The following is a 23,930-nucleotide window of genomic DNA, read 5'->3' as shown; positions in this document are numbered from 1 at the left end:
CAATGGCTAACATTATTTTTTTACCATTATTAAAAAAGAGATAGCCAATCAAGTATTATTTTATTGAGTTTCCAGAATAAAAGACTATATGTTTTCTGTATCTCCAGTGCATTTTATCCCAAAGGAAGAGAAGGTAGGCTGACAGTGTGACAGGTGAGCAGCACACATCTGGCAGCCTGCACATTTTGCAGGCCTGGTTTCTAGAATAAGAGGAGCTGTACCATAACAATTCTTCCCTCTTTCTCTTCCCAACTGATCTCTGGCTGGTTTTGCTTCACTTGGGAGAGGTAATGTGCTTTTGGCTGGCCTTGGCTAAGTCTAACTTCGCTGTTCCTTTCTCTTGTTGCTTTTGTACAGTGGGGTGAGGGGAAGGCAGGGAGGGAGAAGCTAGTAGCTTCCCCTGGTCCTTGGCCGGGGGGGGACAGAGGAACTTCAAACCCACCACAGCAAATGACCAAATGGCAATGGGCAAGTAGCATGGTGCTTTGTTTCAGCATGTCAGCTTTCCTGGTTGCTTTGTTTAACCAGCAGATAATGGCTTCTGTCCACAAGGCAGAACTGTTGTGAAAACTAACTTCTTAGCAACGGAAGAGGGCTTTTAACAACCGGGTCCATCTCCAAGAATTTTAGTCTGTATTTATGAGTTAGTTCATTGGCAAATTTTGGCTTTTACTTGGGTCACTCACAAACTGTGTCTCTGGCACTCAGCTTGACAGTGAGGAGAAAAGATCCAGACAGACCTTGATGTTTTGTGAAGGAGAGCCCCGGTTTTTTTGTCTCTGCAGAGCAGTCAGTACCTTGAAACGAAGCACTATAACTGCCTGCCAGGAGGTGTGCACATGGTCTGCCTGAGCACACTGATCTCCGGCCTCAGCTGCTAAAAGCGTAGGACCTGCGCCATGGCACGTGCTGCCTGGGTCAGTGGAGAGCGAAGCTTGTGCTGACTGCAAAGGATGAAGGGTAGTTGCTCAGGAAGGAGGGGTGAGTGTGCTTTCTTCAAAAGTTGAAACTGATTTCCACAGATGAGTGAAGAAAGGGGGAGCACGTGCTGACTCCTGCCCTTGTTTTGTAAGAAACCGCTTCTGGACTGAGCCATTTAAAAGTTGTTTTAAGTCATAGCTCTCAAGGGGAGTTTGGGGCATTTTATTTCAATTTTAGAATTGCATCTCCCCTTTGGATCTTAAGCTTGAGAAATAAGTGATGCAGTGGAAATATTAGCATTAAAAAACAAACCCAAAACCTCACAACATTTACTGGCTGAAAAACAGGGTTTTTTGGGGACGCTTCCTTTTGTACTTTCTAAAAGCCTCAGCTTTCAAAAGGGAAACTCCCACAATACTTTGCTTTTAGATGAATCAACAGCTACTTCCATAACACATTTAGGCTAGCGCCTTAGGACATGTTATCTGTTCCCATTACAGCTCTGTGCAGGTTACAGTGAGAATGCCAAAAGTAGCACTGTTACTTGATGCAGTAATTAAAATGCCTGGTTTTGATTTGTGAAGCCTCTTATCATGCTTTCAGCCCTGTGAACCGGGAGACCTCAACTCCCAGCCTTGGTGCTGCCTGAGGAAGCCTGCTTTTTGGTTCCTTTCAGGAGATCGTGACACAGTTGCTGTCCCTTGGACATGGCTTGATTCCATTTCACAGTCGTGATGTCTCTGCAGTAACTCTGGAGGCTACTTTTGCTGTGGTTTTGATGTGAAGGCAAATGGCTGTTTGTCACAACTGGTCCTCTCATGCATCTCTGCATGGCTGTCTTTTAATTTGTTTGTGTGTTATTGCCAGTGTGATACAGTGTGGTCATAGGTTAATGTCTTTCGTGCTTCTGGTCTTAGTACTAAAAGATACTTGGAGGTGAGCTAGTGTTAAGCAAATGTGACCAGGCAGTTCAGGAAAACATACAATTTCACAAAGGCACCAGTTATTTACGTTTTACAACCATAATCTGTAGAGAAGAGTGAGGGAAAAGCAGGCCAAAGGCTTGCATTTAGTTTCTGGAGGCCAGGAGCTAACGTGCTATGCTTGGTGGTGTGTAGATACCACAGATGCTGAAAAAGACCCCTCTTTGACAGTGAAGAAGGAAAAGGTTTGTCTCCAAAGATCAACCTGATAGTAACTGGGATATTTTTTCCTTCATCAGAGGGTTTGATTATCCTACTTCCAGCAAGTGCCATCATGGAGATGTCCTGCAGGCCGTGTGTGCAATTGTGCTTTTCATTCCTGACTGCAGAAGGTGTGTTGCTGTGTGTGCACAAGTGAAGGGCAGTAAGACTGAGGGTCGTGTGCTTGGCCAGCTGGGGGAAATGCTTTTATCTCTGGATTTGAGTCAGAGAGCTACTTGCTCCAACAACTGTACAGGAGATAAATACAGCCTTTTCAACATTTTTTGATGTCTGTCTTCTTGGGCATGGAGCATTTAATCTGTTCCTAGGAGACGTCATCTTTCTACTTGCAGAGAGGACTGTTCTGAGTAAGGGGTGAGAAATGTTGCTGTCTGCCTAACTGAAATAGACATTATTTGTGTGCTCATTGTCTTCTCCTGTAGGAGTAATTATCTTCCTCCTTATAAAACTGCAGCTACCTGAAAAGAATATTTTTATAAAATCTGCTGAAATTACCCTTGGGGAATTCTGCTTCTCAAACTCAGTTTATTTTATACATAAATTGATAAACCCCAGCCCTGCAGAGGAATGCAAGGTGCGCTCTCTTTCCTTGTTAGGACCCATAAATTCTCAGCTGGTTTGCTGCAGTTATACAGAGGCTCTTCAAGTACACTTGAGGTTCACTTTATCCTTGCTAGAGGTAAAAGGGGAGAATAATCTTGCAGGGGAAGTGCTTTTAGTTGTAACATCAAGGGACTGGAAAGACTGTTCAGGCCTTAGCTGAATTACACCATTAGTCTATCATTAATATGGTGAGGAGGTGGCTGGGAAGCTGCCATCAGACTCAGATCTCCAAGGCTTGCTGATAAGAATTTGTACAAGGTAGTGTGCCGGTTGGCAGTGAGACCCACAGGCAAGCTGAGGAGCGTGCAGTGTTCTTGCAGTAACATGGGGCAATTTGAAATGCATCTTCAAAGCATGAGGCGGACCAGCCTGAGGCATGCAGGAAAGAGTTCAAGGTGATGGACTGTTGAAGCCAGGCTTTTGGAGCTGTGCTGGTCTGGCTGCAGCCATCCATCTTCTAGTCACTTGTAAACATATATTTATTTTGGCAGTGCTGGCAATGGCTGTTGTCTGCGGAGGCTGGATTTAGTTGCTGGCAGAGTTCTCTGCTCATAATGGTATGTGAAGGGTATGACCATGTGCTGTACTGTCACAATGAACTTTGTAGATACAGAGTGGAAAACAGCAGTAGCTGTTCTGCCTTGATGTATTGTCTAGCACATTTTATTGTATTTTAATTTACCAAATAGTCACAAAGCAGTCAAAGAAACGATTTCCTTCCTTTTTCTGTGTTGTCATTTGGTTGGTTGGTTTGTGGGGTTGGTTTGGTTTGGTTTTGTGGCCTTTTTTTTCTTATTATTTTTGTTTAATTTCAATACATTGGTATCAAAGATGTATCCTGTGAGTCACCATTGCAATGAGGATATGAAAAGGGCAATATGTTCCTAGGATATAGCAAATGACACTTTGACTCAACAGCGTGAGGTAAAAATACCTTTGCCTAAAGCCCTGCTAAGCCCTCATCTGGAACAAGGCTCTGGCCCACCACCTCCTGGGAGGACTTGCTGTAGGGGAGAGCTTGAAGAGATGCTTGAGGAATAGGGTGCCTAGCACAAAAGAGGGCATTAAAAATCTGAGTATTCAAAGCAGTGTGTGTTCCTGAGCATCTCCAAAAATATGGACCTTAGCCAGGGAACAGCTAACATAGTGGCAGAGTACACTCTAGTTGTAATTCCCTATTAATTAAGTAGACTGCAAATAAAGGGGAGAGCCCCTATGGATAAAGGTAGCTGGGGTGGGTATGGGGCTGTTAGAGGAGAAAAAGCACTGGCACAAAGTAGGCAGGGATGGTTTCTCCAGGTGGGCTGGGCAGCCCTGGCTCCTGCCTGGCGGGAAGGAGCGAATGAGCTGCAACCTGCTTTGCACATTAAACCTTCTCATGCTAACTGGATTACATTTCATAATGGAGGTTAATGGGTTGTTAATCCCATTATGAGCACTGCAGCTCAACACTGTTGGGACGTGTTTCACTTGCCCACACCAGGTCTGAGCAGAGTGGGAGCCCTCCTGGCTGCCATCCCCACGCTCTGGTGCTGGTGACAGTCAGCTCAGGTGTCTGGGCATCCGGGAACACCATCTGGGTACTACTCCCCTTCTCTGGTAGCACATGAAGGCTTTTATGACTGGTTGTCTCAATCGGGGGATGGCCCCAAGAAAATCATGTAACTGCCATAGTTGGACCTCTCTTTGAACCTTTTAAGGCTCGTATGTTTAATGATGATTAATTCATCCTCCTTTATTTCTACTTTTATATACACATACACTTTCAATGGTTTGCTGACCGGTTTTAAATGGTGGCATCTGCTTACTATTATTCTCTTTAAAAAAACGAGGTAAATGGGTGTAACTGCTCCATTTCCTTTCCTTGGGTGGAAAGGCAGGACTCTTGAGCTCCCGTAAGCACTGCCGGGGTTGAGGTACCGCTCGGGTTCCATGTCAATAGGTGCTGTTTGGTAAGCGATACATCTTGTGCCATCACGCTGCCCCTGCCTTCCGGGGTGCCTGCTCCGGCCTGCGGATGACGCTCCTCCCGCCACGGGACAGACGCGCAGCGCCGCGCGGGCCCGCGCGCTGCCATCACATCCGCTCTGCGCTCCGTCCCTCTGTCGTCGCTTCCGGCGGCGCCGTCTCACCCTGCGCCTGCGCACTCAGCACTTCCTTTCTCAGCGCCGGCGCCGGGCAGGAAGATGGTGAGTGGGACTGGGGCGCCGTGGCGTATCCGCCGGCATCCGCCTTGAGGCCGCCGCACCGGCGCTGTGGGGCGACGCAGCAAGGGGAGGACAGTGCGGAGACGGCTGCGGGCGCGGCACGGAACGGGAGAGCCTGTGGGCCCTGTCCCCGGGGCGAGGGTGCCGGAGGAGCTGGTTTCCGCCTGGGCGGCCTGTGGGCAATCGTCCGAGAGCGAGGAGTGGCAGGTCGAGGTGGGGTGGGGCTGAGACGCTGAAAGAGCAGACAGTAAGCGGGTGACAGTGCTTAGTGAGTAGCTGTGCCGGCAGCAGGAGGGTCCCGTGTGGGATCGGGCTGTCCTTGAGGAGGAACCTGCCTTTGCTGGGGTTTGACTGCCGGGCTGCGGCCCTCTCTACCTGAGCCTTGCCGTTTCGTAACTAACGCTCTGTGTACAATGTCAGGGAGAGGCGTTGGTCAGCTGCAGCAGCGCTGCTGAGCGCTCTGCTGTGGTGTCAGGAGAGGGGAGCAGCCGAGGGGACAGCGATGCCAGCAAATTTGAAGCTTCTTCTGACTTGTTTCCCAACAGGCTAAGCGTACCAAGAAGGTTGGGATTGTGGGTAAATATGGTACCCGTTATGGTGCATCCCTTAGGAAGATGGTGAAGAAGATTGAAATTAGCCAGCATGCCAAGTATACCTGCTCCTTCTGTGGCAAGGTGAGATAGACCTGCTTCACTGGCCCTTAAAAAAGACTTTGTTATTGACGATAGAAACGCAATTTGATGCGTCAGAAATTTTTCTGTTGAAGAGAACTCGACTCATTTTGAGACAGTGATTAGTTTATTGTGAGCTTTAGGCTACTGCCAAAGTCCTTTACAAAACAAAAAGACTTAGTGGGCATTTCATGTGGATGTTTAATGGTAGTGTAGTGAAAATGAACATCAATTACATTTCATTACCCAAAACAGCAAGAATGTTCCTGCACTGTACATTTCAGGTATCAAATAAAAAGACTTGACAAAAAGAGTGATTTGCCATTGGAATGCACTGCCCAGGGAGGTGGTGGAGTCACCATCACTGGAGGTGTTTAGGAAGAGACTGGATGGGGTGCTTGGTGCCATGGTTTAGTGGAATGGAATGGACAACCCATCATCCAACACCATCTAATCAACTAAACCATGGCACTAAGCACCCCATCAAGTTGGACTTAATCTCAAAGGTCTCTTCCAACCTGGTTTATTCTAGTCTGTTCTAATTAAAACACACTTGTTGCCCTGATAATTAAGGTATGAGTTGGGATTTTAGGGTTTTTCCCTTGCAGTAGCTTTACAACATACCTGGAGGAGGGGGAAGCTTGCTTTTCCCACTTCTTAATTGCAGTTAGCTATATTTGTAGGCTGTATAACTTTGGGTAGGGAAGAAATTCTGATAAGTAATCTTGCCTGCTTGTGTACATGATCAGAATTCACATGTAGATCATAAAATCAGTAAGGTTGGAAAAGACTTCAAGGATCATCAAGTCCAACCTGTCACCCAAGACCTCATGACCACTAAACCATGGCACCAAGTGCCATGTCCAGTCCCCTCTTGAACACTTCCAGGGATGGTGGTGACTCCACCACCTAAAGATCTATTTTGTGAGAGAGAGGCCCAGGAGCTTGTGCTGTATCCAGTTGATGGTTGCTGGTACCTGTCAAGTAGGTATCTTTCAGTGGCTGGGAATTAAGAGGGAAAAAAAAAGCCAACCATGGAAAATTGTTAGTACGTAGTATCTTGTGCCCTGAGAATGTTCATCACCACATTTGCAGATCTGCTTAAATCCAGCTTGGGTCTGGGCAAACGTGTTGTCCCCTTTGCGAGGTGGTAGGGTCAGTGCTCACTACTTGCTCTTAGGATGCCCTTCAAAGAACAGGCAGTTCAAAGCAATTTGGGGATGTCCAGGGAGCACCAGTAAGATCAGTGCTACACTGGTCATCCAACCATGGGGGAATATCACATACTGTGATGGATGTAACTCCTTACAGTTTTTCTTGTTCCAAGTGAGCTGAATTCTTGATGATGTGCTTAGAAATGACCCACTTTCTATCTGAATGAAAAACTAGCTGTGAAGAATCTGAATAAAATCATTCCCCAGTCTTTGCCTGAATTAACTATGGCTGTAGGTAATGCTGAATCTTTAGCCTGAAGTTTATTGTTTGACTTTTTCAGTTGATGGACAATGCTTTTTTCCTCTTCTTTTTCCCCTTTTTTCCCCTTCTGTTACAGACCAAAATGAAGAGGAAGGCTGTGGGTATCTGGCACTGTGGATCCTGCATGAAGACAGTTGCTGGTGGTGCCTGGACTTACAAGTAAGGGAGTGAAGAGGCATCTGTCACTGTTTATTCTCACATAGTTGAGGCTTTTTATTTTAATTCTCTAATTTATTTTAATCTACTAGGTGAATTTGTTTTATAATATCATAGTATCAGTCAGGGTTGGAAGGGACCACAAGGATCATCCAGTTCCAACCCCCCTGCCATGGGCAGGGACACCCCACACTAGATCAGGCTGGCCAGAGCCTCATCCAGCCTGGTCTTAAACACCTCCAGGGATGGCACCCCAACCACCTCCCTGGACAACCCATTCCAGGGCTTCACCACTCTCATGGGGAAGAACTTCCTCCTCACATCCAGTCTGAATCTCCCCACCTCCAGCTTCATTCCATTCCCCCTAGTCCTATCACTACCTGATATCCTGAGAAGTCCCTCCCCAGCCTTCTTGTAGGCCCCCTTCAGATACTGGAAGGCCACAATTAGGTCACCTCGGAGCCTTCTCTTCTCCAGACTGAACAGCCCCAACTCTTTCAGTCTGTCCTCATAGGAGAGGTGCTCCAGCCCTCTGATCATCTTTGTGGCCCTTCTCTGGACACCTTCTAGCACGTCCATATCCCTCTTGTACTAGGGGCTCCAGAACTGGATGCAGTACTCCAGGTGGGGTCTCACCAGGGCTGAGTAGAGGGAGAGAATCGCCTCCCTTGACCTGCTGGCCACACTTCTATTGATGCAGCCCAGGATCTGATTGGCTTTCCGGGCTGCAGGTGCACATTGAGAGCTCATGTTGAGCTTCTCGTCCACCAGCACCCCCAAGTCTCTTTCCCTCCGGGCTGCTTTCCAGCCAGTCACTGCCCAGCCTGTATTCTATTCTAATTTATTTTAATCTACTAACCTTTAAGTTGATCTTTCTCAGGTCAGTGATACATGGTGGGGGGGAAGTTTTGCCTGCATTGTTAAAATTCAGTTGAAATGGATCAAACTGGATTTGATTGCTATTCTTTCCAGTAGCTGTTGTGCAGCTCTGTGGATTTTGTTCCATCTGCATTTTATACATCATACTAATTAGAGTTGTTGTTTACATAAGGTGTTATGTTTGGGCCAGTTTTTCGGTCATGTTGGAATAAAATGAACAGAGAAAATGGCCGTTTCATCCAGCCATCTCAGGATGGAATCAACTCTGTGGATGACACCTGACACTTGTCCCTCTGACCTAGTCTGAAAAGAGCTTTAACAGCTTTTAATAAGTATGCCTTTGACCTGGGGAGTGTTTTTTTCCTGCTTTGATTGTTTTGACTGTACAAAAATCTTCATGATGTGAGGGAACTCTTAGCCCTTTCTAAGCCTAAGCAGCGGGGTTTTTTTTGTGGTTGCTATCCTAGCCTTTTCCAGCTCATAGATGCAGATTCAATAGGTGAGAGCAGGTTTACTCCCAAGAAAACCCATGTCCGTGTGTTGCTTTTGTTCTGAAAGCGCTGACTCCCTGCAGTCATCGCTGTGACGGTGCCCTCGCTTGCTCCCTTCCTTTACTCTCCTTCCCCCGCAATTCTGGTAGGAGACGCTGCTGCCCCACGCGTCACAGTCGCTAGGAGCCTGAGCCCACGCGCTCGTGCATCTGGCGGGTGCGTGACTGGGTGCTCGGGGTTGAGGTGCAGCTTGTGGAGTTGGGTGTGCTGCTGCAGACAGGCCCACGCTTTGTCAGGAAAAACCAAAGGCATCGGCCCCCTGCTGACGGAGCAGTCAGACGACAGCTATTGGAAATGTGTGCTTGCTCAAAAAAATAACTGGCATGGGCTGCTCTCTTGCCTCATGGAAATGTCTCTGCTTCTTCTTCTAGCACCACCTCTGCAGTGACAGTCAAATCTGCCATCAGAAGACTGAAGGAATTGAAAGATCAGTAGAAGCCACATTGCTGCAAAACTTTTTTTCCCCCCCACTGTCAAGATCTGTCCTTTTACCAATAAAAAGGTGATAATGGAGTGGAGTCGTGTTTCTCTTTCTGCAAAAAGCTCTGTCTTGCTGTGCTGTATTTATAGTTATGACTGTGGAGATACTAATAAAGAATTAACCAGGTTGGAAAAGACCTTCGAGGTCTTTTTTTCAAGTACAAGTTCTCACCCAAAACCATTTAATCAACTAAACCATGGCACTAAGTGCCTCATCTACTCTCTTTTTAAACACTTCCAGTGATGGTGACTCCACCACCTCCCTGGGCAGCACATTCCAATGACCAATCACTCTGTGAAGAATTTCTTCCTAACATCCAGCCTAAACCTCCCCTGGTACAGCTTGAGACTGTGTCCTCTTGTTCAGGTGCTGGTTACCTGGGAGAAGAGACCAACCCCGACCTGGCTACAACCTCCCTTCAGGTAGTTGTAGACAGCAATAAGGTCTCTCCTGAGCTGCCTCCAGGCTAAACATCCCCAGCTCCCTCAGCTGCTCCTCATAGGGCTTGTGCTCCAGACCCCTCACCAGCCTTGTTGCCTTTGTCTGGACACAGTCAAGCAATTCTGCATCTTTCCTAAACTGAGGGGCCCAGAACTGGACACGGTATTCCCGGTGTGGCCTAACCAGTGCTGAGTACAGGGGCAGAATGACTTCCCTGCTCCTGCTGGCCACACTATTGCTGATACAGGCCAGGATGCCATTGGTGTTCTTGGCCACCTGGGCATACTGCTGGCTCATGTTCAGCCTATTAGTAGTGCTGTCCAGTAGTTAAGTGGCTGTTGTTTTTTCTCCTTTGTAGTTAATTGTGTATTTTGTGGTTCGAGTGTGCTGAGGTGAGCCTGAGGAATGCTTACATTTAGCTCATGGGCTCATCTTCATACATCCTTCGTGTCTGTGCCTTGAATAATGCGTCCTGTTGTCAGCAGACCTTGAGGTTAGTCCACCTGAATGTGCTGTATGGCTTGCTCCTAGGTCTGGTAGCAGGCTCCCATGTCTGTATGTTGCTTAATCTGTACTGAGTTGCAAGAACAAATTGTGCTGAGCCAACTTGTGGGACATTCAGTCTTGCAGGGGAAAAGCCTTCAGACTGTCAGGATGCTGAAACTTGGGTTTGGGTTTGGTTTTTAAAAAGGTGAGTTACAATTTGTTTTCACATTGGTTTTTGTCTGGGTAACTAGCACCTCTTCTTAACCATAGAAGTCAGAAAACATGAGTCTTGGAAACAACTGGCAGCTGCTGGGGGAAAAATAATAAGCAGGTAGCTCCAGCTTCAGCTTTAAATGGATTTGGGTGGTGATGGGCTGTGGCAATACCATTAGTGAGCTTGACATCTTTGAAAGGCTCAGAACTGGACTTGAGTAGGAGCCTTTTCCCAGGGTGCCAAAGGTCTGTGTCTCACAAGTCTTCAGTGTCCCTGAACTCGTCTCCTAAACTTTATTGTTTCTCTGTGGTGGTGTTGGGTTTGAGGTTTTGTTTGTTTGGGGTTTTTTGTTCAGTGCTTTACATTTCCTTTACTAAAATAATGTGTTCAGCTGTCCAGTGTCATTCATACTAACGTGCATGTCCTTCAGGCCCTACCCCAGCAGAGATGATGCTCATTCCTTGGGACAATCTGCTTTCTGGGAGAGACATCACTGTGTATTTCTCTGTTGGCACACCTTGTTCTGCCTCTAGTGCAGGGTGAGAGATGGGCAGCAGGCTTGAAGTGGAGGTGGCAGTGGATGACTCCTTACAGCTAAAGGCTCTTTTGTCTGTGTAGGTAAACATCATAATCTTCTGCACGTGTCTTCTCTTATGGTGGGGTTATGAAAGAAATCTTTGATTTCAAGAAACTTAGCTCATTTTTCAAGAAAAGGTTTGCTGCTGCTCTCCTTACGTGACATGCCTACAGCAGCTTTCTCTAGGCACTTGTCAGACCTCCCAGCTTAGTCCTGGGTACTGCCCTTGCTACTCCTGGTTGGTGCTAACCAGCCTTCCTGAAATGCTTTCTCCAAGCTGCCTTGAACTTCCAGTTAAGATATTTCTTCTCCTTTGGTGATGCATTGCATACTGGTGTGTAGATAGCTGGAACAGCTCAAGGAGCCAGATTTTCTCCTGCTGGCTGCTGCTACCACTGAAGATAGGGTGAAGGGTGCAAGAGGATGGCTTTTGCTACTGTGAGATCTCTGCTGCCTGAAAAACATCTGCTGACCTGCCTCAGTCAGTTTAAGAGGCAATGACCCTGACTTTGGCTTACCTTCATATGTAGGTTTATGAAGTACTGTGTTCCAGGAGCTGCTTTGCAGGTAACTCAGCAGTCCTTTAGGGAAACTGAGAAGGAAGAGCTGGGGAGCTGGTATAGACTGGATGGCCAGAAACAGCTGTGTCCTAATTAGACCTCCAGGAAAAATGGGTGAAGCAGATGAAGGGAGCCACTCCAGTTGCCAGCTTTACATGGAGGTGAGTGAGTTCAGGAGATGGCACACATTAGTGCATTGCCGTGGGAGAGTGCTTTTGAGGTGGTTTCTGAGCAATGACAACTTCCATCACACTAAAGGTGTCTTCATACGAGTCCTTTTGTTGGGAAATTGTGATGAATCCAAGTGAGCACTGATGGCTTTGCTTGCTGCTTCATTGTGTGAAAGCTTTTGTTGCTAAAACATTTGGTATGTTGGTTTTGGTGGTTTTTTGGGGGGTGGGGGGAGGTTCCTCTGGTGATATGACCATATAGCTTTGCTTCCAGAAGGGGCTCTGAGAGGCTGTATTGCTCTGTGGAGGTCATCATTTCTACAATGAGACACCATACAGCCACTTAAAGCAGGAGAGGCCTGACAGCTTGGAAACAGCAGCCCATCTTCCTGTGTACTGGTGGGCTTTGAGGATGGGAGGAGGAAATCCTGTTTTCATTTAAACTGCAGAAGAGGTCCAAAACTCCAGCACCACTTGCATGAGGTGTTCCTACTCAAGCAAACCTTCACAGAGAACTGCAGTGATACAGGGGCTGGAGATGTGCCTCATTTGCCACAGGAATGTCACTGCTATGGCTCACCGATCCATCAGAGAAAAAAGTACTGCTCAGTCCTTGGAACAGCTGCAGGTGTCCCTTGGTTCAACATGTCCTGTCTCCTGAAGTTTTTGCGCCGCTAAAACCAGATGAAAGTGGCAAGCTGGGGAGTGTGCTCCTGGCAAATTAGGATTTAGCTGCTGTCCCAAAGGCTGGCAGCTGGCTGTGACAGCTGCTGCATGGAGGTGAGTGTTGCCAGCTCTCACTGCCCCTGAAAGCAGGGTAGTGGTGTTCCATATGTTGCCTTTTCTTCTGGACTCCGTGTGCTTGGGTCACGTTTCTGTGTCACTTTCCCCTCGCGCTTCTGGGTGCTGAGACATGACTGTACACTTCTGTGCTTCCTTCATTAGAATAGAATAGAATTAACCAGGTTGGAAGAGACCTTTGAGATCATCTAGTCCAACCTATCATCCAACACTATCTAATCAACTAAACCATGGCACCAAGCACCCCATCCAGTCTCTTCCTAAACACCTCCAGTGATGGTGACTCCACCACCTCCCTGGGCAGTGCATTCCAATGGCCAATTACTCTTTCCATGAAGAACTTCTTCCTAACCTCCAGCCTAAACCTCCCCTGGTGCAGCTTGAGACTGTGTCCTCTTGTTCAGGTGCTGGTTGCCTGGAATAAGAGACCAACCCCCACCTGGCATTAAGGCAGAGGTTGTAATTAAAGTGCAGGTTTCTGATTAAAGCCCACTTAGCTGCTGTGGAGTAGCCATTCATTAACAGGTGATTGTACAGGTGTCTTATCTAAGGTGACTTTTATTCCTGACTTCTATTCCTGATGAACAAATTATTAATTACCTTTGGGATTAATAGTGGCAGAGGGTGGAAAGTTGGTTGGGGTGGAATTAGGAAGAGAAGGTAAGGATGTGAGATGATCTTTTGCTCTGGGCTGTGTGGTCCTACTTGCATTCCTGCAGAGCTCCTGGGCTTGTGCTCTCCAGAGAGCACCGTGGCATCCTGTCCTGCTCCTGAGCAGAGGCGTTTTGCTCTGGTGAACCTTCAAGGTTGCCAGTCCCGCACGTTTCCCCAAGGGGAGGGCAAGGTGGAAGGCGGGAGGAGGCAGGATGCCGCGGTCAGAGCACTGTCAGCTGTCAATGCGGCGAATGGCCAGCGGGCGGCGCTGCCGCTCTGCTGCTCTGCGAGGCTGCTGTTAGGCTCCGTCCCCTGCGCTTCCCTTCCCATCCCGGAGAAAGGCTCTGCTCGCCTCTGCGCCCATTATCGCTTCCTAGCTCCGCGTTTCCTGCTTCCTCCCAAAACAGACCGTGACGATGATGTTTAGACTGAAGCAGGAGTCAGTGCAAAAAGAGATCAGGAGGTAAAAATAGGAACAGGGAAGTTGGAGTTGGGGGGCTTGTGGTCACTTGTCACCTCTAACAGAGTTAAGTATGTGTCATTGCTCTGTCCAACCCCTGACTACAGGGTATCCTAGGAAAATTTCTTGTGTCAACCACTTGTGATTTATCCCAGGTAACCCTCAAAATTTATTGTTTCCCCTAGGTTGAAACTTAGGGTGAAAACAGGATTTCTTAACAATTTTACTTACTGGTTTCAGTATTTTTGCTGTTATCTTAGTCAAGAACTTGTACTGAGATGTCTAAAATGCTGTAGAAGCAAAGTGCTGGCACCTGTCTTGGAGGATGTGAGCTTACAGCAGTGTCTAGCCCATCTGGAATGCTATAGCTACAGAAAGTGGAGGAGGGTTTGATAGAAATGGAGACTTCAAATCTGAGTGAATATTCTGTAGGTGTTGCTGAGCAGGTTGGTTGATCTTGGCTGCTTTTAAAGAGCAAGTGAGGAGGGGACCTCTTTCTCAGAGCAATCTGTCAGTTTCACAGCATTTTTTATTCCCCCCCCCCCGCCCCAGGATCCTAAAGCAAAGGTAGCTGTAACCAAAGTGATGCTTCAAGTGCCCAAAGGTGTTTTAGCAGTGCAAAGGAACTCGGAAACCGAAAAGTGAAAGAGCTCAGGGCTCTGTCCTCATTCTGATTTCTCTGTTAAGCATTTGTCTGTTTACAAAAGAAAAGGATTGCCCTAGCTTCACCTTATTTGTGCTTCCTGCTCCCTCCTGCTCACTGGCAGCCCATTTGGCCTTCAGGGGATCATGATACTAAGCCTTGGGGCCACCATTTGTTTGTGTTATGCCACATATTGAAGACTGATGTGGCTTAGGGCTCATGGTGATAAGAATCCTCTGCCACAGGCATTTGTTGTGCCTTCTGTGTGTCCTGAATTAAAAGCAGTGTGAACTCAGCCTGTGTGCAGGTGCTCCCTTCTGGCTTTGTGTCTGTCTTAGGGATTTGACTGTAATATCACCTGACAGTTGTTAAGTGATGGGCACCATGTTTTAAGGAGCATATCCCAGGGTGATTTCTAACTTGCATGAACAGCAAATGTCTTGGCCTTACTGTATGGTCAGCCTGCCTTCATTTTAGTGCGCAATCAAAGGCTGCATATTGCTTTTCTGAGCTCCTTCATGCTGCATCCCAAGGAGATTTCAAATGGCAATTCAGAAACAAGAGAGAGTGGCACAGCTGAATCCCATTCCTGGGACACCTGTACCCTGTCCTGGGATCATTTTGAAAGTCTCTCCCTGGGAAGAAAGGATGCTGGCTTTTGCAGCTCAGAGTGTTGGACAATGAGAAAATCAGCCAGAGTTGGAGTATGATGTGAGCACCACCAACAGACTGGAAGTCACCATCTAATTTTATACACTGTCCTAGGTTCCACCTGCTGCTCATCTCACCTGGATGTTCAGTAGCTCCACTTAGGAAAATGTAACTGCAGAGCTGGCAGTCCAGCTCCCACCAAAGAAGTGGGAAGGCAACACATCTCTGCTTTTCTTGGAGAAGTAATTCCTTAAAGGATGCTACGAAGTGATGTCACTGTCCCTGGAGGCGTTCAAGGGGAGATTGGACATGGCACTTGGTGCCATGGTCTAGTTGTGAGGTCTGTTGGGACAGGTTGGGCTTGATGATCCTTGGGGTCTCTTCCAGCCTTAGTTATACTGTGATACTGTGATACACAGTGACATGAGGGTGTGTGATCCTGCTTGAAACTGGCCCCAGTGCTCTGGAAGTGGGAAGCTGCCATCGGGAACCTATTGCTACTCCAAGTATTCGATCCTTAGCGGCTGTCTTTGGAGGGCAGGCAGTGTGGCAGAGCAGTGGATATGCCTCAGGTGCCCTTATTAGATGCCTGGATGCATTTTGAAAATGGCTGCTTAGAAAATGTCTAATTGCTATTCTACATACTCAAAATGTGTTGTGTTTTTTTTCTTTCTTTCTTCCCCCCCCCCCTTCTTCTCTTGACAAGGCTTTGGCATGCCTCAGATTGCTAAATATACTTTCCTGTTGCAAATTCTTGGCAAGGTTCTGTGCAAGGAATCACGCCAAGCAGTCTCTTCAAATGTTAACAAGCTCATTGGTGTGGCTTTCCCAGTGCAGGGTTTGTGCTCTTTTTTTTTCCTTCTTTTTTTTTTTTTTCCACCTCTCTTCCCCAAAAGTCCCAACCCTTCTCCTTTCCCTACACTGCTGCTCTGAGCACATGAACTATGGCAGCACTGCAAGAAAGGATCTTTCTAACCAGAGCTGGGAAATGTGCTTGTTTTGTGTTCAACGGTTTGGTGTCGCTGCTCTGCTCAGCCTCCTGGGTCTCCTGTTGAGTCGCAAGTGTGGATCTTGGGGTGCTTCTGGAAAACCTAATCCAATCCATTTCCTCTCCTCTTGCACTACTTTGCTTTTTCCTGTGTTTTCAGCAAGTCAGACTGTATCCTTGCATGGCAGTCATAGATTTGATGTCTTTCTTTGGGTAGTCTATTAGCAAATGAATGAGGCTGTAGTACTCCCCTTTTGTTTCCTTCCACCAGTGCTTGTAACTGGCATCAAGCAGCCCTGAAGCTGGTGCCTACAATCAGGCAGGGACCTGCAGGCCCTTTCTCCTTAGGAGAGAAACCTTGCCCCAGGTCAAGAGCAGTGATGCTCTGGCATCTGAAAGGGTCAAAAGAAAGAAAGGTGGAAGAAGCTAAAGCAGCATCACAAAACCCCCAATGACTCCTAAAAGAAACCTTCTGCTAGGCTTCTGGCATTGGTATTTCAGACTACAAACCTCCACAGGCTTCACTGGAGACAACCTTACCTAAAGAGAACCAAAGGGCTGGCTTCCCTTGGCCTTTGTCCACCTCTATTGCTTCTCTTGTTCTCTCTCACTCACCTCCTGACTCAGAATGTGAGCAGTGTCACTGTGGGAAAGTATTCAAGCTCCCTAGTGCCCCACCAGCAGAAGAGCATGGTCAGCCCCACAGGGCTGCATATCTCAGGCACCTCCACCCAATTTCTCAGAAGACAAAATGGGCTGGAGCTCTGCTGGGGTGTGCATGGTCGTGGCTAGCCCCTGCCCCTGTGGCAGCAGAGGTATAGTTGACCTGAGTTTCTGATTTTTGTGCAATTACAGGCACAGCTGCCCAGTTACACCAAATGAGGCTATGGGCTGTGCTTTTAAAATGTCAGTTGTGTAAATGATTTCTTGGGTTTTGCCACTGATGTGTTCTCCTGGCCTTCAGTCATTGAGACACGCCTTGGGAACAAGTGTTCGTGTTGGGATGTTAGATTCCCTGTGCTCAGAGTCCTACCTGCTCTTCACAGAAAGAGCTCAGTAAGGGATGCAGGGAAGCTACTGCACAGGAAATCTGGTTCTGGGGCCACAGAGCCTGCCTCCAGAACATTACAACCTGGGATGTGCAGAGGCCTGGAAAGTAACGGGCAGACCTTGGCACAGAAGAGGCCATACCTAAGACAACTGGAAGGGTAACCCAGGCCAAGTGATGACTCCACACCTTGCCATTAAAGTGCTTCTTGTTCACACTTTCTCTGCACAGTGTTATGACTTTGGCCTGCTCCTGTGAAGTGGGCCCATGAACATGGGCAGCACAGAACTGCTTCTCCTGAACATGGTAGTTCTCCTGTCAATGGTGACTTCTTTTGTGTATTTTATTCACCAAAATGGGATCTTTGCAACCTTGATCCAGTGGGCTTTTCCAAAGGCACTTCTGCCCACACCAGAGAGTGTTTATTCATAGCTCATGAGTTTGGTTTCGGGAATTTGCTCTGTGACCTCTCTTCACCTTTTAAATTAAATCTCATATCATAAGAGGAACATTCTTCTTGCTCTGCAGCTCTTGCCTATCCTGAGAAATATCTTCTACAAGTTGCTGCTTTTCTTGCCCCATCAGGCAGTTCTGGATCAGCTGCAGGTCTGATCCAGAAGGTGGAGAGATGACCCAATTCCCCCAAATAAATATTATTTAATGGTAAATGCTGAGTGCTAGGCACTACTTGCCTTTTTACCCTGAATATAGTTCTTTGAAGTACTCACCTTTGGAGGGAGAAGTTTTGATGCAAAGCAAGGTTGTCTCCAATACCCCAGCTGTGAGGCCAAATTGATTGCTTGAAGATAAGATCTTAAGTCTCTGTCAATCATATCTGGTCCATTCAAGCTGTTGATTTGAGATTAGAGGGCAAATCTGTAAAGGAAAGAAGGAGAATAAAATAAATCATCTAGGCATTAAACAACTGATTTTTAACCCTAGTCAACTGAAGATATGTTCTCTGTTGTGCTTGAAGAACAAGAAATAAATGCACCTTCCTGTAGCAAGCAGAGATTTATTCCAAAGTAGGTCTACCTCTGACAAAAATGTTGGTTATGCTGATAGTCCTTATGAGCTTCAGTACCTCTCAAAGTGAAGAAGCAAGCACTCAAAGGTGATAACCAATCAGACAGGTATGCAACTGGTTTGTGATCTACATCAGCAGCTTGGTCACTGCCAAAAGCTTTGCTTGGGATTGTTGTTATTGAATCGGTGCTTAGCATCTTAAGACAGAAATGTTTGTAACAACATGGACCATGAGCACTGGTAAGTCATTGCACATTGCTCGCTTGGAGAATCCAAGGCATTAGATATTGCAACAGAGCTGACAGTTCACAGGATGTTAGGGGTTAGAAGGGACCTCTGGAGGTCACCAAGTCAGCAGGAGCAGGGAAGTCATTCTTCCCCTATACTCAACACTGGTTAGACCACACCTTGAATACTGTGTCCAGTTCTGGGCTCTTCAATTTAAGAAGGACATTGAGATACTTGAATGTGTCCAGAGCAGGGCAACGAGGCTGGTGAGAGGTGTTGGGCACAAGCCCTACGAGGAGAGGCTGCGGGAGCTGGGGTTGCTTAGGCTGGAGAAGAGGAGGCTCAGGGGAGACCTTATTGCTGTCTACAACTACCTGAAGGGAGGCTGTAGCCGGGTGGGGGGGGTGGTCTCTTCTCCCAGGCAACCAGCACCAGAACAAGAGGACACAGTCTCAAGCTGCACCAAGGGAAGTTTAGGCTCAAGGTGGGGAGAAAGATCATCACAGAAAGAGTAATTTGCCATTGGAATGTGCTGCCCAGGGAGGTGGTGGAGTCACTATCCCTGGAGGTGCTCAAAAAAGGATTGGATGTGGCACTTGAAGCCATGGTTTATTTGTCTTGAGGTGTTAGGTATTAGGTAATAGGTTGGACTTGATGATCTCTGAGGTCTTTTCCAACCTGGCTGATTCTGTGAGTCCACACCCCCTGCCAAAGCAGGAGCATAATATCTAGTGCAGGATGCACAGGAATGCATCCAGATGGGTCTTGAAAGTCTCCAGAGAAAGAGACTCCACAATCTCTCTGGAGACCCTGTTCCAGTGCTCCGTGACCCTTACAGTAAAGTTCTTCCTCATGTTGAGATGGAACTTCCTGTGCTGTAGTTTACATCCATTGCCCCTTATCTTATCACAGGGCATAAGTGAGAAGAGGCTGTCCCTTCCATCTTGACACCCAGCCCTCAGATATTTAATATACATTTATCAGATCCCCTCTTAGTCTTCTCCTTTCTACACTAAACAGCTCCAGGGCTCTCAGCTTTTTCTCATAAGGCTTATTCATCCTTGTAGCCCTCTGTTGTACTCTCAAGTAGCTCCCTGTCCCTCTTGAACTGGGGATCCCAGAATTGGATGCAGTTGTCTTACTTCTTTTATTTCCAAAGGGTGGAGGTAAGTCATCAGAGTGGTTATATGTGATGGTCGGGCTACTTCATATGGCCAATATGCTGTCCTTCCCTTTCCCACTGTTTCCCTTTTTTTTTGATATGTTCTCTCTTTACATGCATCCTCCTGGATGATGTGAGTTCCCTGAGATGGAATATCTTCTTGTTTTGTCCACCTGTGGAGAGCTGAGCACAGAGGATCCTGTATGTGCTGCCTTTTACCTCAGCTGTTCATCTGTAGGATGGACATCATCCAAGCCTTTGAAAATACATTTCAGGAGCACTCCCTGCAGAAAGATGGTGCCTTTGTCAAAGGGAGAACTTGCTGTCACTTGCAGAAAAAGGGATTGCATGGGAATGAGAGAAGCTCTGGCCTGTGGTCATGCTCTAAAGCAGCTGTATTTTTAACATTCAGAAGCCAGCAAAGATGAAAGATTTCTGGTTAACCTCTTTACTCCCTTGGAAAAAAAAAATCTACAAAGACTTGATAAATATTTTGCATTAATAAATTCCATTTGTCTTATAAAACTTAGTTTGCCAACTACCAAAGCAGGGAAAATATTTTACATAACTCTTGAGTGAAATGTCTAAAAGGTTGCTACAAGCCTGGTTTGAACAACTCTTTCCACAACCCAGAATGTGAAGGAATGCTAATCTTTACCCAGGCTAGGACCAAGAGGTGGGTTGACTCTGGTTGGAGGCCAGGTGCTCATCAAAGCCACTCTTTCACTCCGCTCCTCAGCTGGACAGGAGAGAAAAAGGTATAACAAAAGGCTCATGGGTTGAGATAAGGACAGGAAGAGATCTCTTAACAGCTGCTGTCACATGCAAAACAGACTTGATTTGGGGAAATTGGTTTAGTTTTATTACCAATCATGCCTTCCCCACACCTCTCCCTTGACCCAGGCTCAGCTCCACTCCTGATTTCTGCCTTCTCCACTCCATTGGTGCAGAGGGACAGGGAATGGGGCTTGTGGTCAGTTCATCACATGTCTTTGCTGCTCCTTCCTCCTCAGTGGGGAGGACTCCCCACACCTTTCCTCTGGTCCAGTGTAGGGTCCCTCCCACCAGAGGCAGTTCTCCATGAACTTCTCCAGTATGAGTCCTTCCCATGTCCTTGAATGGATCCACTTGATGCTTTGCATCATCCTGTGCTGGTTTAGCATCAAGCTGTGAGAGCAGCAGGGATCAAGCACAGCATCTAGGGAAGCTGTAGAAGGTTCATCTTGCCACTTGCAAGCCCACATCCTTGACACTGGTTAGTACTTCCCAGTACAAAGAAATATGATTTTTTTTCAGGGTTGGTAGAGGAAAGGAACACCCTGAGATGAGCAGGGTGCAGAGGAGGTCAGGTGACGTTCCCAAGACTACTCAGGCTTTGGCACTTGGAGCACTCCAAGCCAAGCATGGTTTTTTAGTTTTGCAGGATGCATGTCATCACTGCTCATCAGCCTCCCTTCACCTTTTCTGTCAGGCCTCTTCTAGTCTTTTCCTGGGTTATCAACTTGGCCTGCAGGAGCTGGGGTAATTTGTCTGTTTAGTTTAAGTCTATCTCTTGGCCACCCATGCCTTCCTCATTGTTGATGATCAGTCTGCAGATTTTCATATGCTTATGCTTCTTGAGCCTTGCTTTGCCCTAGGCCATCTGCCACCAGGTAACCTCTTGGAAATGAGGATGCAGCGACCAAAGGCTTCCAAGTCTCTGTCAGTGCCAGGGCCAGGCAATGCTGGGAGTTAAACCATGCAGAAAATGAGGGATGCAGCAACTCCAGGTGCACAAGCATGGTCTGGAGCTCAACCCCTGCAAGTATGAAAGCCCCTCAGGTCCCTGCCTGAGATATGCATGCCAGGAAGATACACCATGGTTAGAGACACATGGGAAATGGCAGTTCCCTCTTGGGAAAGCATCTGAAACAATTGACTGAAGAATTTATCCTGAATTGGGGTGGAAATTTATTTGTGAAGCCCAAACAATGTCTCTTGTGGAGCTGTGGAAATGTTGCTATAAAAGGCATGAAAGGCCCAGCTGTCTACAATTATTGTTTTGTTGTTAACTTTTAACAATGAGGGTAATTACCCATTGGAACAGTTTCCCCCCTGGGATGTTTGTTGGTCTCAAGTATTTAAACTATGAGGTCCTCTGTGCAGAGATATGTCTAGGGCAAAGTGTATGTAGAGCACTGAAAACCTTAGAGCCTTCAGCCACAGCCTGTGCAAACCTACCTTCAGTTGTGCTGCAGCAGGCTGGGAGGACAGCACGTGTGGCCAGACATACTGACTCATCACAGAAGCCTCAGCTCCTGCCTGGAGAGGTGGGTAGCTCTGAGCACCTGAAGTTTTTCTCAGTTTCATCAGACTGGTATTTTAGAGCAAGATCTCTTCAGTCAGACTACTTACAACCAGCACCTAGGTAAGAACAACTCAGTATTTTGCTTTAGCAGTGGTTGACGCTCTTAAGGAAGAGTTTCAACAGCTAAAGTATCTGCCCTTGGACATCCAGAGTGGGTTGTGATTTTGTTATTTTCCCTCTCCTTCTCTCCCTCCATACACTGTGCAAGTACCTTCTCTTTTAAGAATTGGTTCTGGAGCAAATGGAGATGCACCACTAAATCATATGCCTGGGCAGAAGAGCAATGCCAAGCCAGCGCATTCGTTTTGTAATGCAGGACACAGCCCCTTTGCCCTGCGTGCCGTCATGCACAGACTCCTTGGCATCTAATTAATAATTTGCAGTTGAGCAGCAGCTACTTTCTTGCATCATTTTGAAGCGGTTGCCAAGTGGAAAATTGAAAAGCAAGAGAGAGCCAAGGAAACAACGACGACAGCAACAACAACAATAACAAAGGTTTAAAGTTCTAGGAAGTTTCACTATGTGAGGTCAAAATTCCTTGTGTGTTCAGGGGCTGGGCTGTCGGCTGGCAGGCGCCCCCACTTAACATGGCAAGGCTCTGTCTTTTCAGGGCCCTGTTCTCCTAAAGCACCTCCTGTTTGACTGCAGTTTCTCAGCCCTAAAATGCATGTGTGTTTGGAGAGGAAGGGTGGACGTGGGGAGGATGCAGGACTAGGGCAGGTTGAAGAAAAGTAGATGAGGGTTTTTCCTCATGGCTAGAAGGTGACAAACGCTCTGGGGAATGGGGACAGGCAAGGGTGGCAAAGCAGAGCTGCCAGGATGGGACCATGAAGAGGCTGGGGTGACACAGCTAAGGGATTTGCAAAGTAGAGGATGCCTACAGCCAAGAAAGACCTTGTCCTAATGTTTCTTGAGGAACATCTATGCATCTTGAGGAACACATCTTTACTGTATTCCTCTCCTCCTAGTCTCCTGGTCAGCAGTAGGACTGTTTGGCCTGTTCATGGAACAAAAGAGCTTTCCTCTGGGTGGAGGGGTTTGTAACACTGTTCTACTAGAAAATACTAACTGAAACGTCTCCTGAGTTAGGTTTTCCACACTTCTATGCTGTGAGCCTGGGGGAAAAACTGCAGCATGCAACTTTGTTGGCACAGCAAGAAGTACCACAGCTATCAACAGCTGAACTAAGCACTTGGGGGGGTTATGTGTCTTCATACTCTGATGTTGTTGATGTGAGGAGAAGGGGCCCGAGGGAAGGCTGGTGTATAGAGCATCTGATGAGCTGTTTCTGATTTGCCTGCCTTTCTTCTGTCTTCTCCTCTCCATGGAGGAAGCCTGAGGCACATGCTTCTAACTCTTCCCATTTATGGCCACAGTAATCTTCATGAGGTTGGCAACTCCAGGATCAGTGTGACTGAAGACTAGATATTATCTGTGGCTATCTCATCTGATTCCTGTTCCTATTGCAGACCTGAGAAGAAGTGATGGTTGAAACTGCAGCAAGAAAGACACAGGTTAGGTGTGGTTGGGCAGCATCTGGCCAAGTTGATCTTGTTGGCCTTACTTTGAGTTTGGGTTGGAGCAGAGACCTCCAGAGGTCCATTCCAGTTACAAAATTCAACAATTCTGTGATAGAAACAATTTCCCTGCAATAAGGAATGTGACATAGAGATGAAGTGAGGTGCTAGCAATGTCACCTCTGTAAGTTACAAGTTGGAGATTAGGCAAACATTTGTCTAAAGTGGCTCAGGGTGAGCTGGCACTGTTTGGAGGACTGAGAGTGTTCTCCTGATATCCTCTGTCTTTGATTTGAAAAGCAGCAGTTCCTACCTTTCAAGTGCTGTCTGAGGGCATCAGGCTATGCATTCTTCTCTTCTGCTTGAAGGAGCTTGAGGCTTACAGATACCCAGCATGAGAAAAGATAGGGGAACCTGGGAGGCTGAATAGTTTTATCAAGAAAGATGCTGTTCCCCCATGTTCACCCTCCTGAGCTGGGGGCTTTCTAGAGAGGGAAAGAACCAAGGGTAGGGATGACTCATGGCCTGCTTCTAAAAGACCCCATAACACTGGGTTGAATCACAGAGCAAACATGGTCAGAGTTGCAAACAATACACAAGAAGTCTTGGCCTCCTTCCTCTGCTCTCATTTCATGGCTTTATTACTACATCTAAACCCGAGGCTCAGAGTCCTTCCCTGGGAGGTGTGTTTAACAGCATGCACGTATCATCAGCCAGATCTCTCCATCTTTGCCCTGAGCCTCTGCACATGAAGTGATGATAGCGGGGCTTGCAGCTTCTTGCAGCTTCTTGCTTCTGTGGGATTCT

At 47.1% G+C, this 23,930-nt stretch overlaps 1 protein-coding gene across 1 annotated transcript; it reads left to right on the top strand.

Moving 5' to 3' along the window:
• Positions 1-4,804: 4,804 nt before the first annotated feature.
• Positions 4,805-9,179, top strand: RPL37A (ribosomal protein L37a). The gene is made up of 4 exons (XM_009911112.2): positions 4,805-4,918; positions 5,482-5,610; positions 7,160-7,242; positions 9,041-9,179. Exons 1-4 carry the CDS (start codon positions 4,916-4,918, stop codon positions 9,102-9,104), a joined length of 279 nt encoding a protein of 92 aa, XP_009909414.1. The 5' UTR covers positions 4,805-4,915; the 3' UTR covers positions 9,105-9,179.
• The last annotated feature ends 14,751 nt before the right edge of the window (positions 9,180-23,930 follow it).

This window comes from Dryobates pubescens, chromosome 2, assembly GCF_014839835.1.
Source record: "Dryobates pubescens isolate bDryPub1 chromosome 2, bDryPub1.pri, whole genome shotgun sequence".
Taxonomy (NCBI): Eukaryota; Metazoa; Chordata; class Aves; order Piciformes; family Picidae; genus Dryobates; species Dryobates pubescens.
The sequence above is the reverse complement of the archived record's forward strand: the minus strand, read 5'-3'. Positions and strand labels throughout refer to the sequence as shown.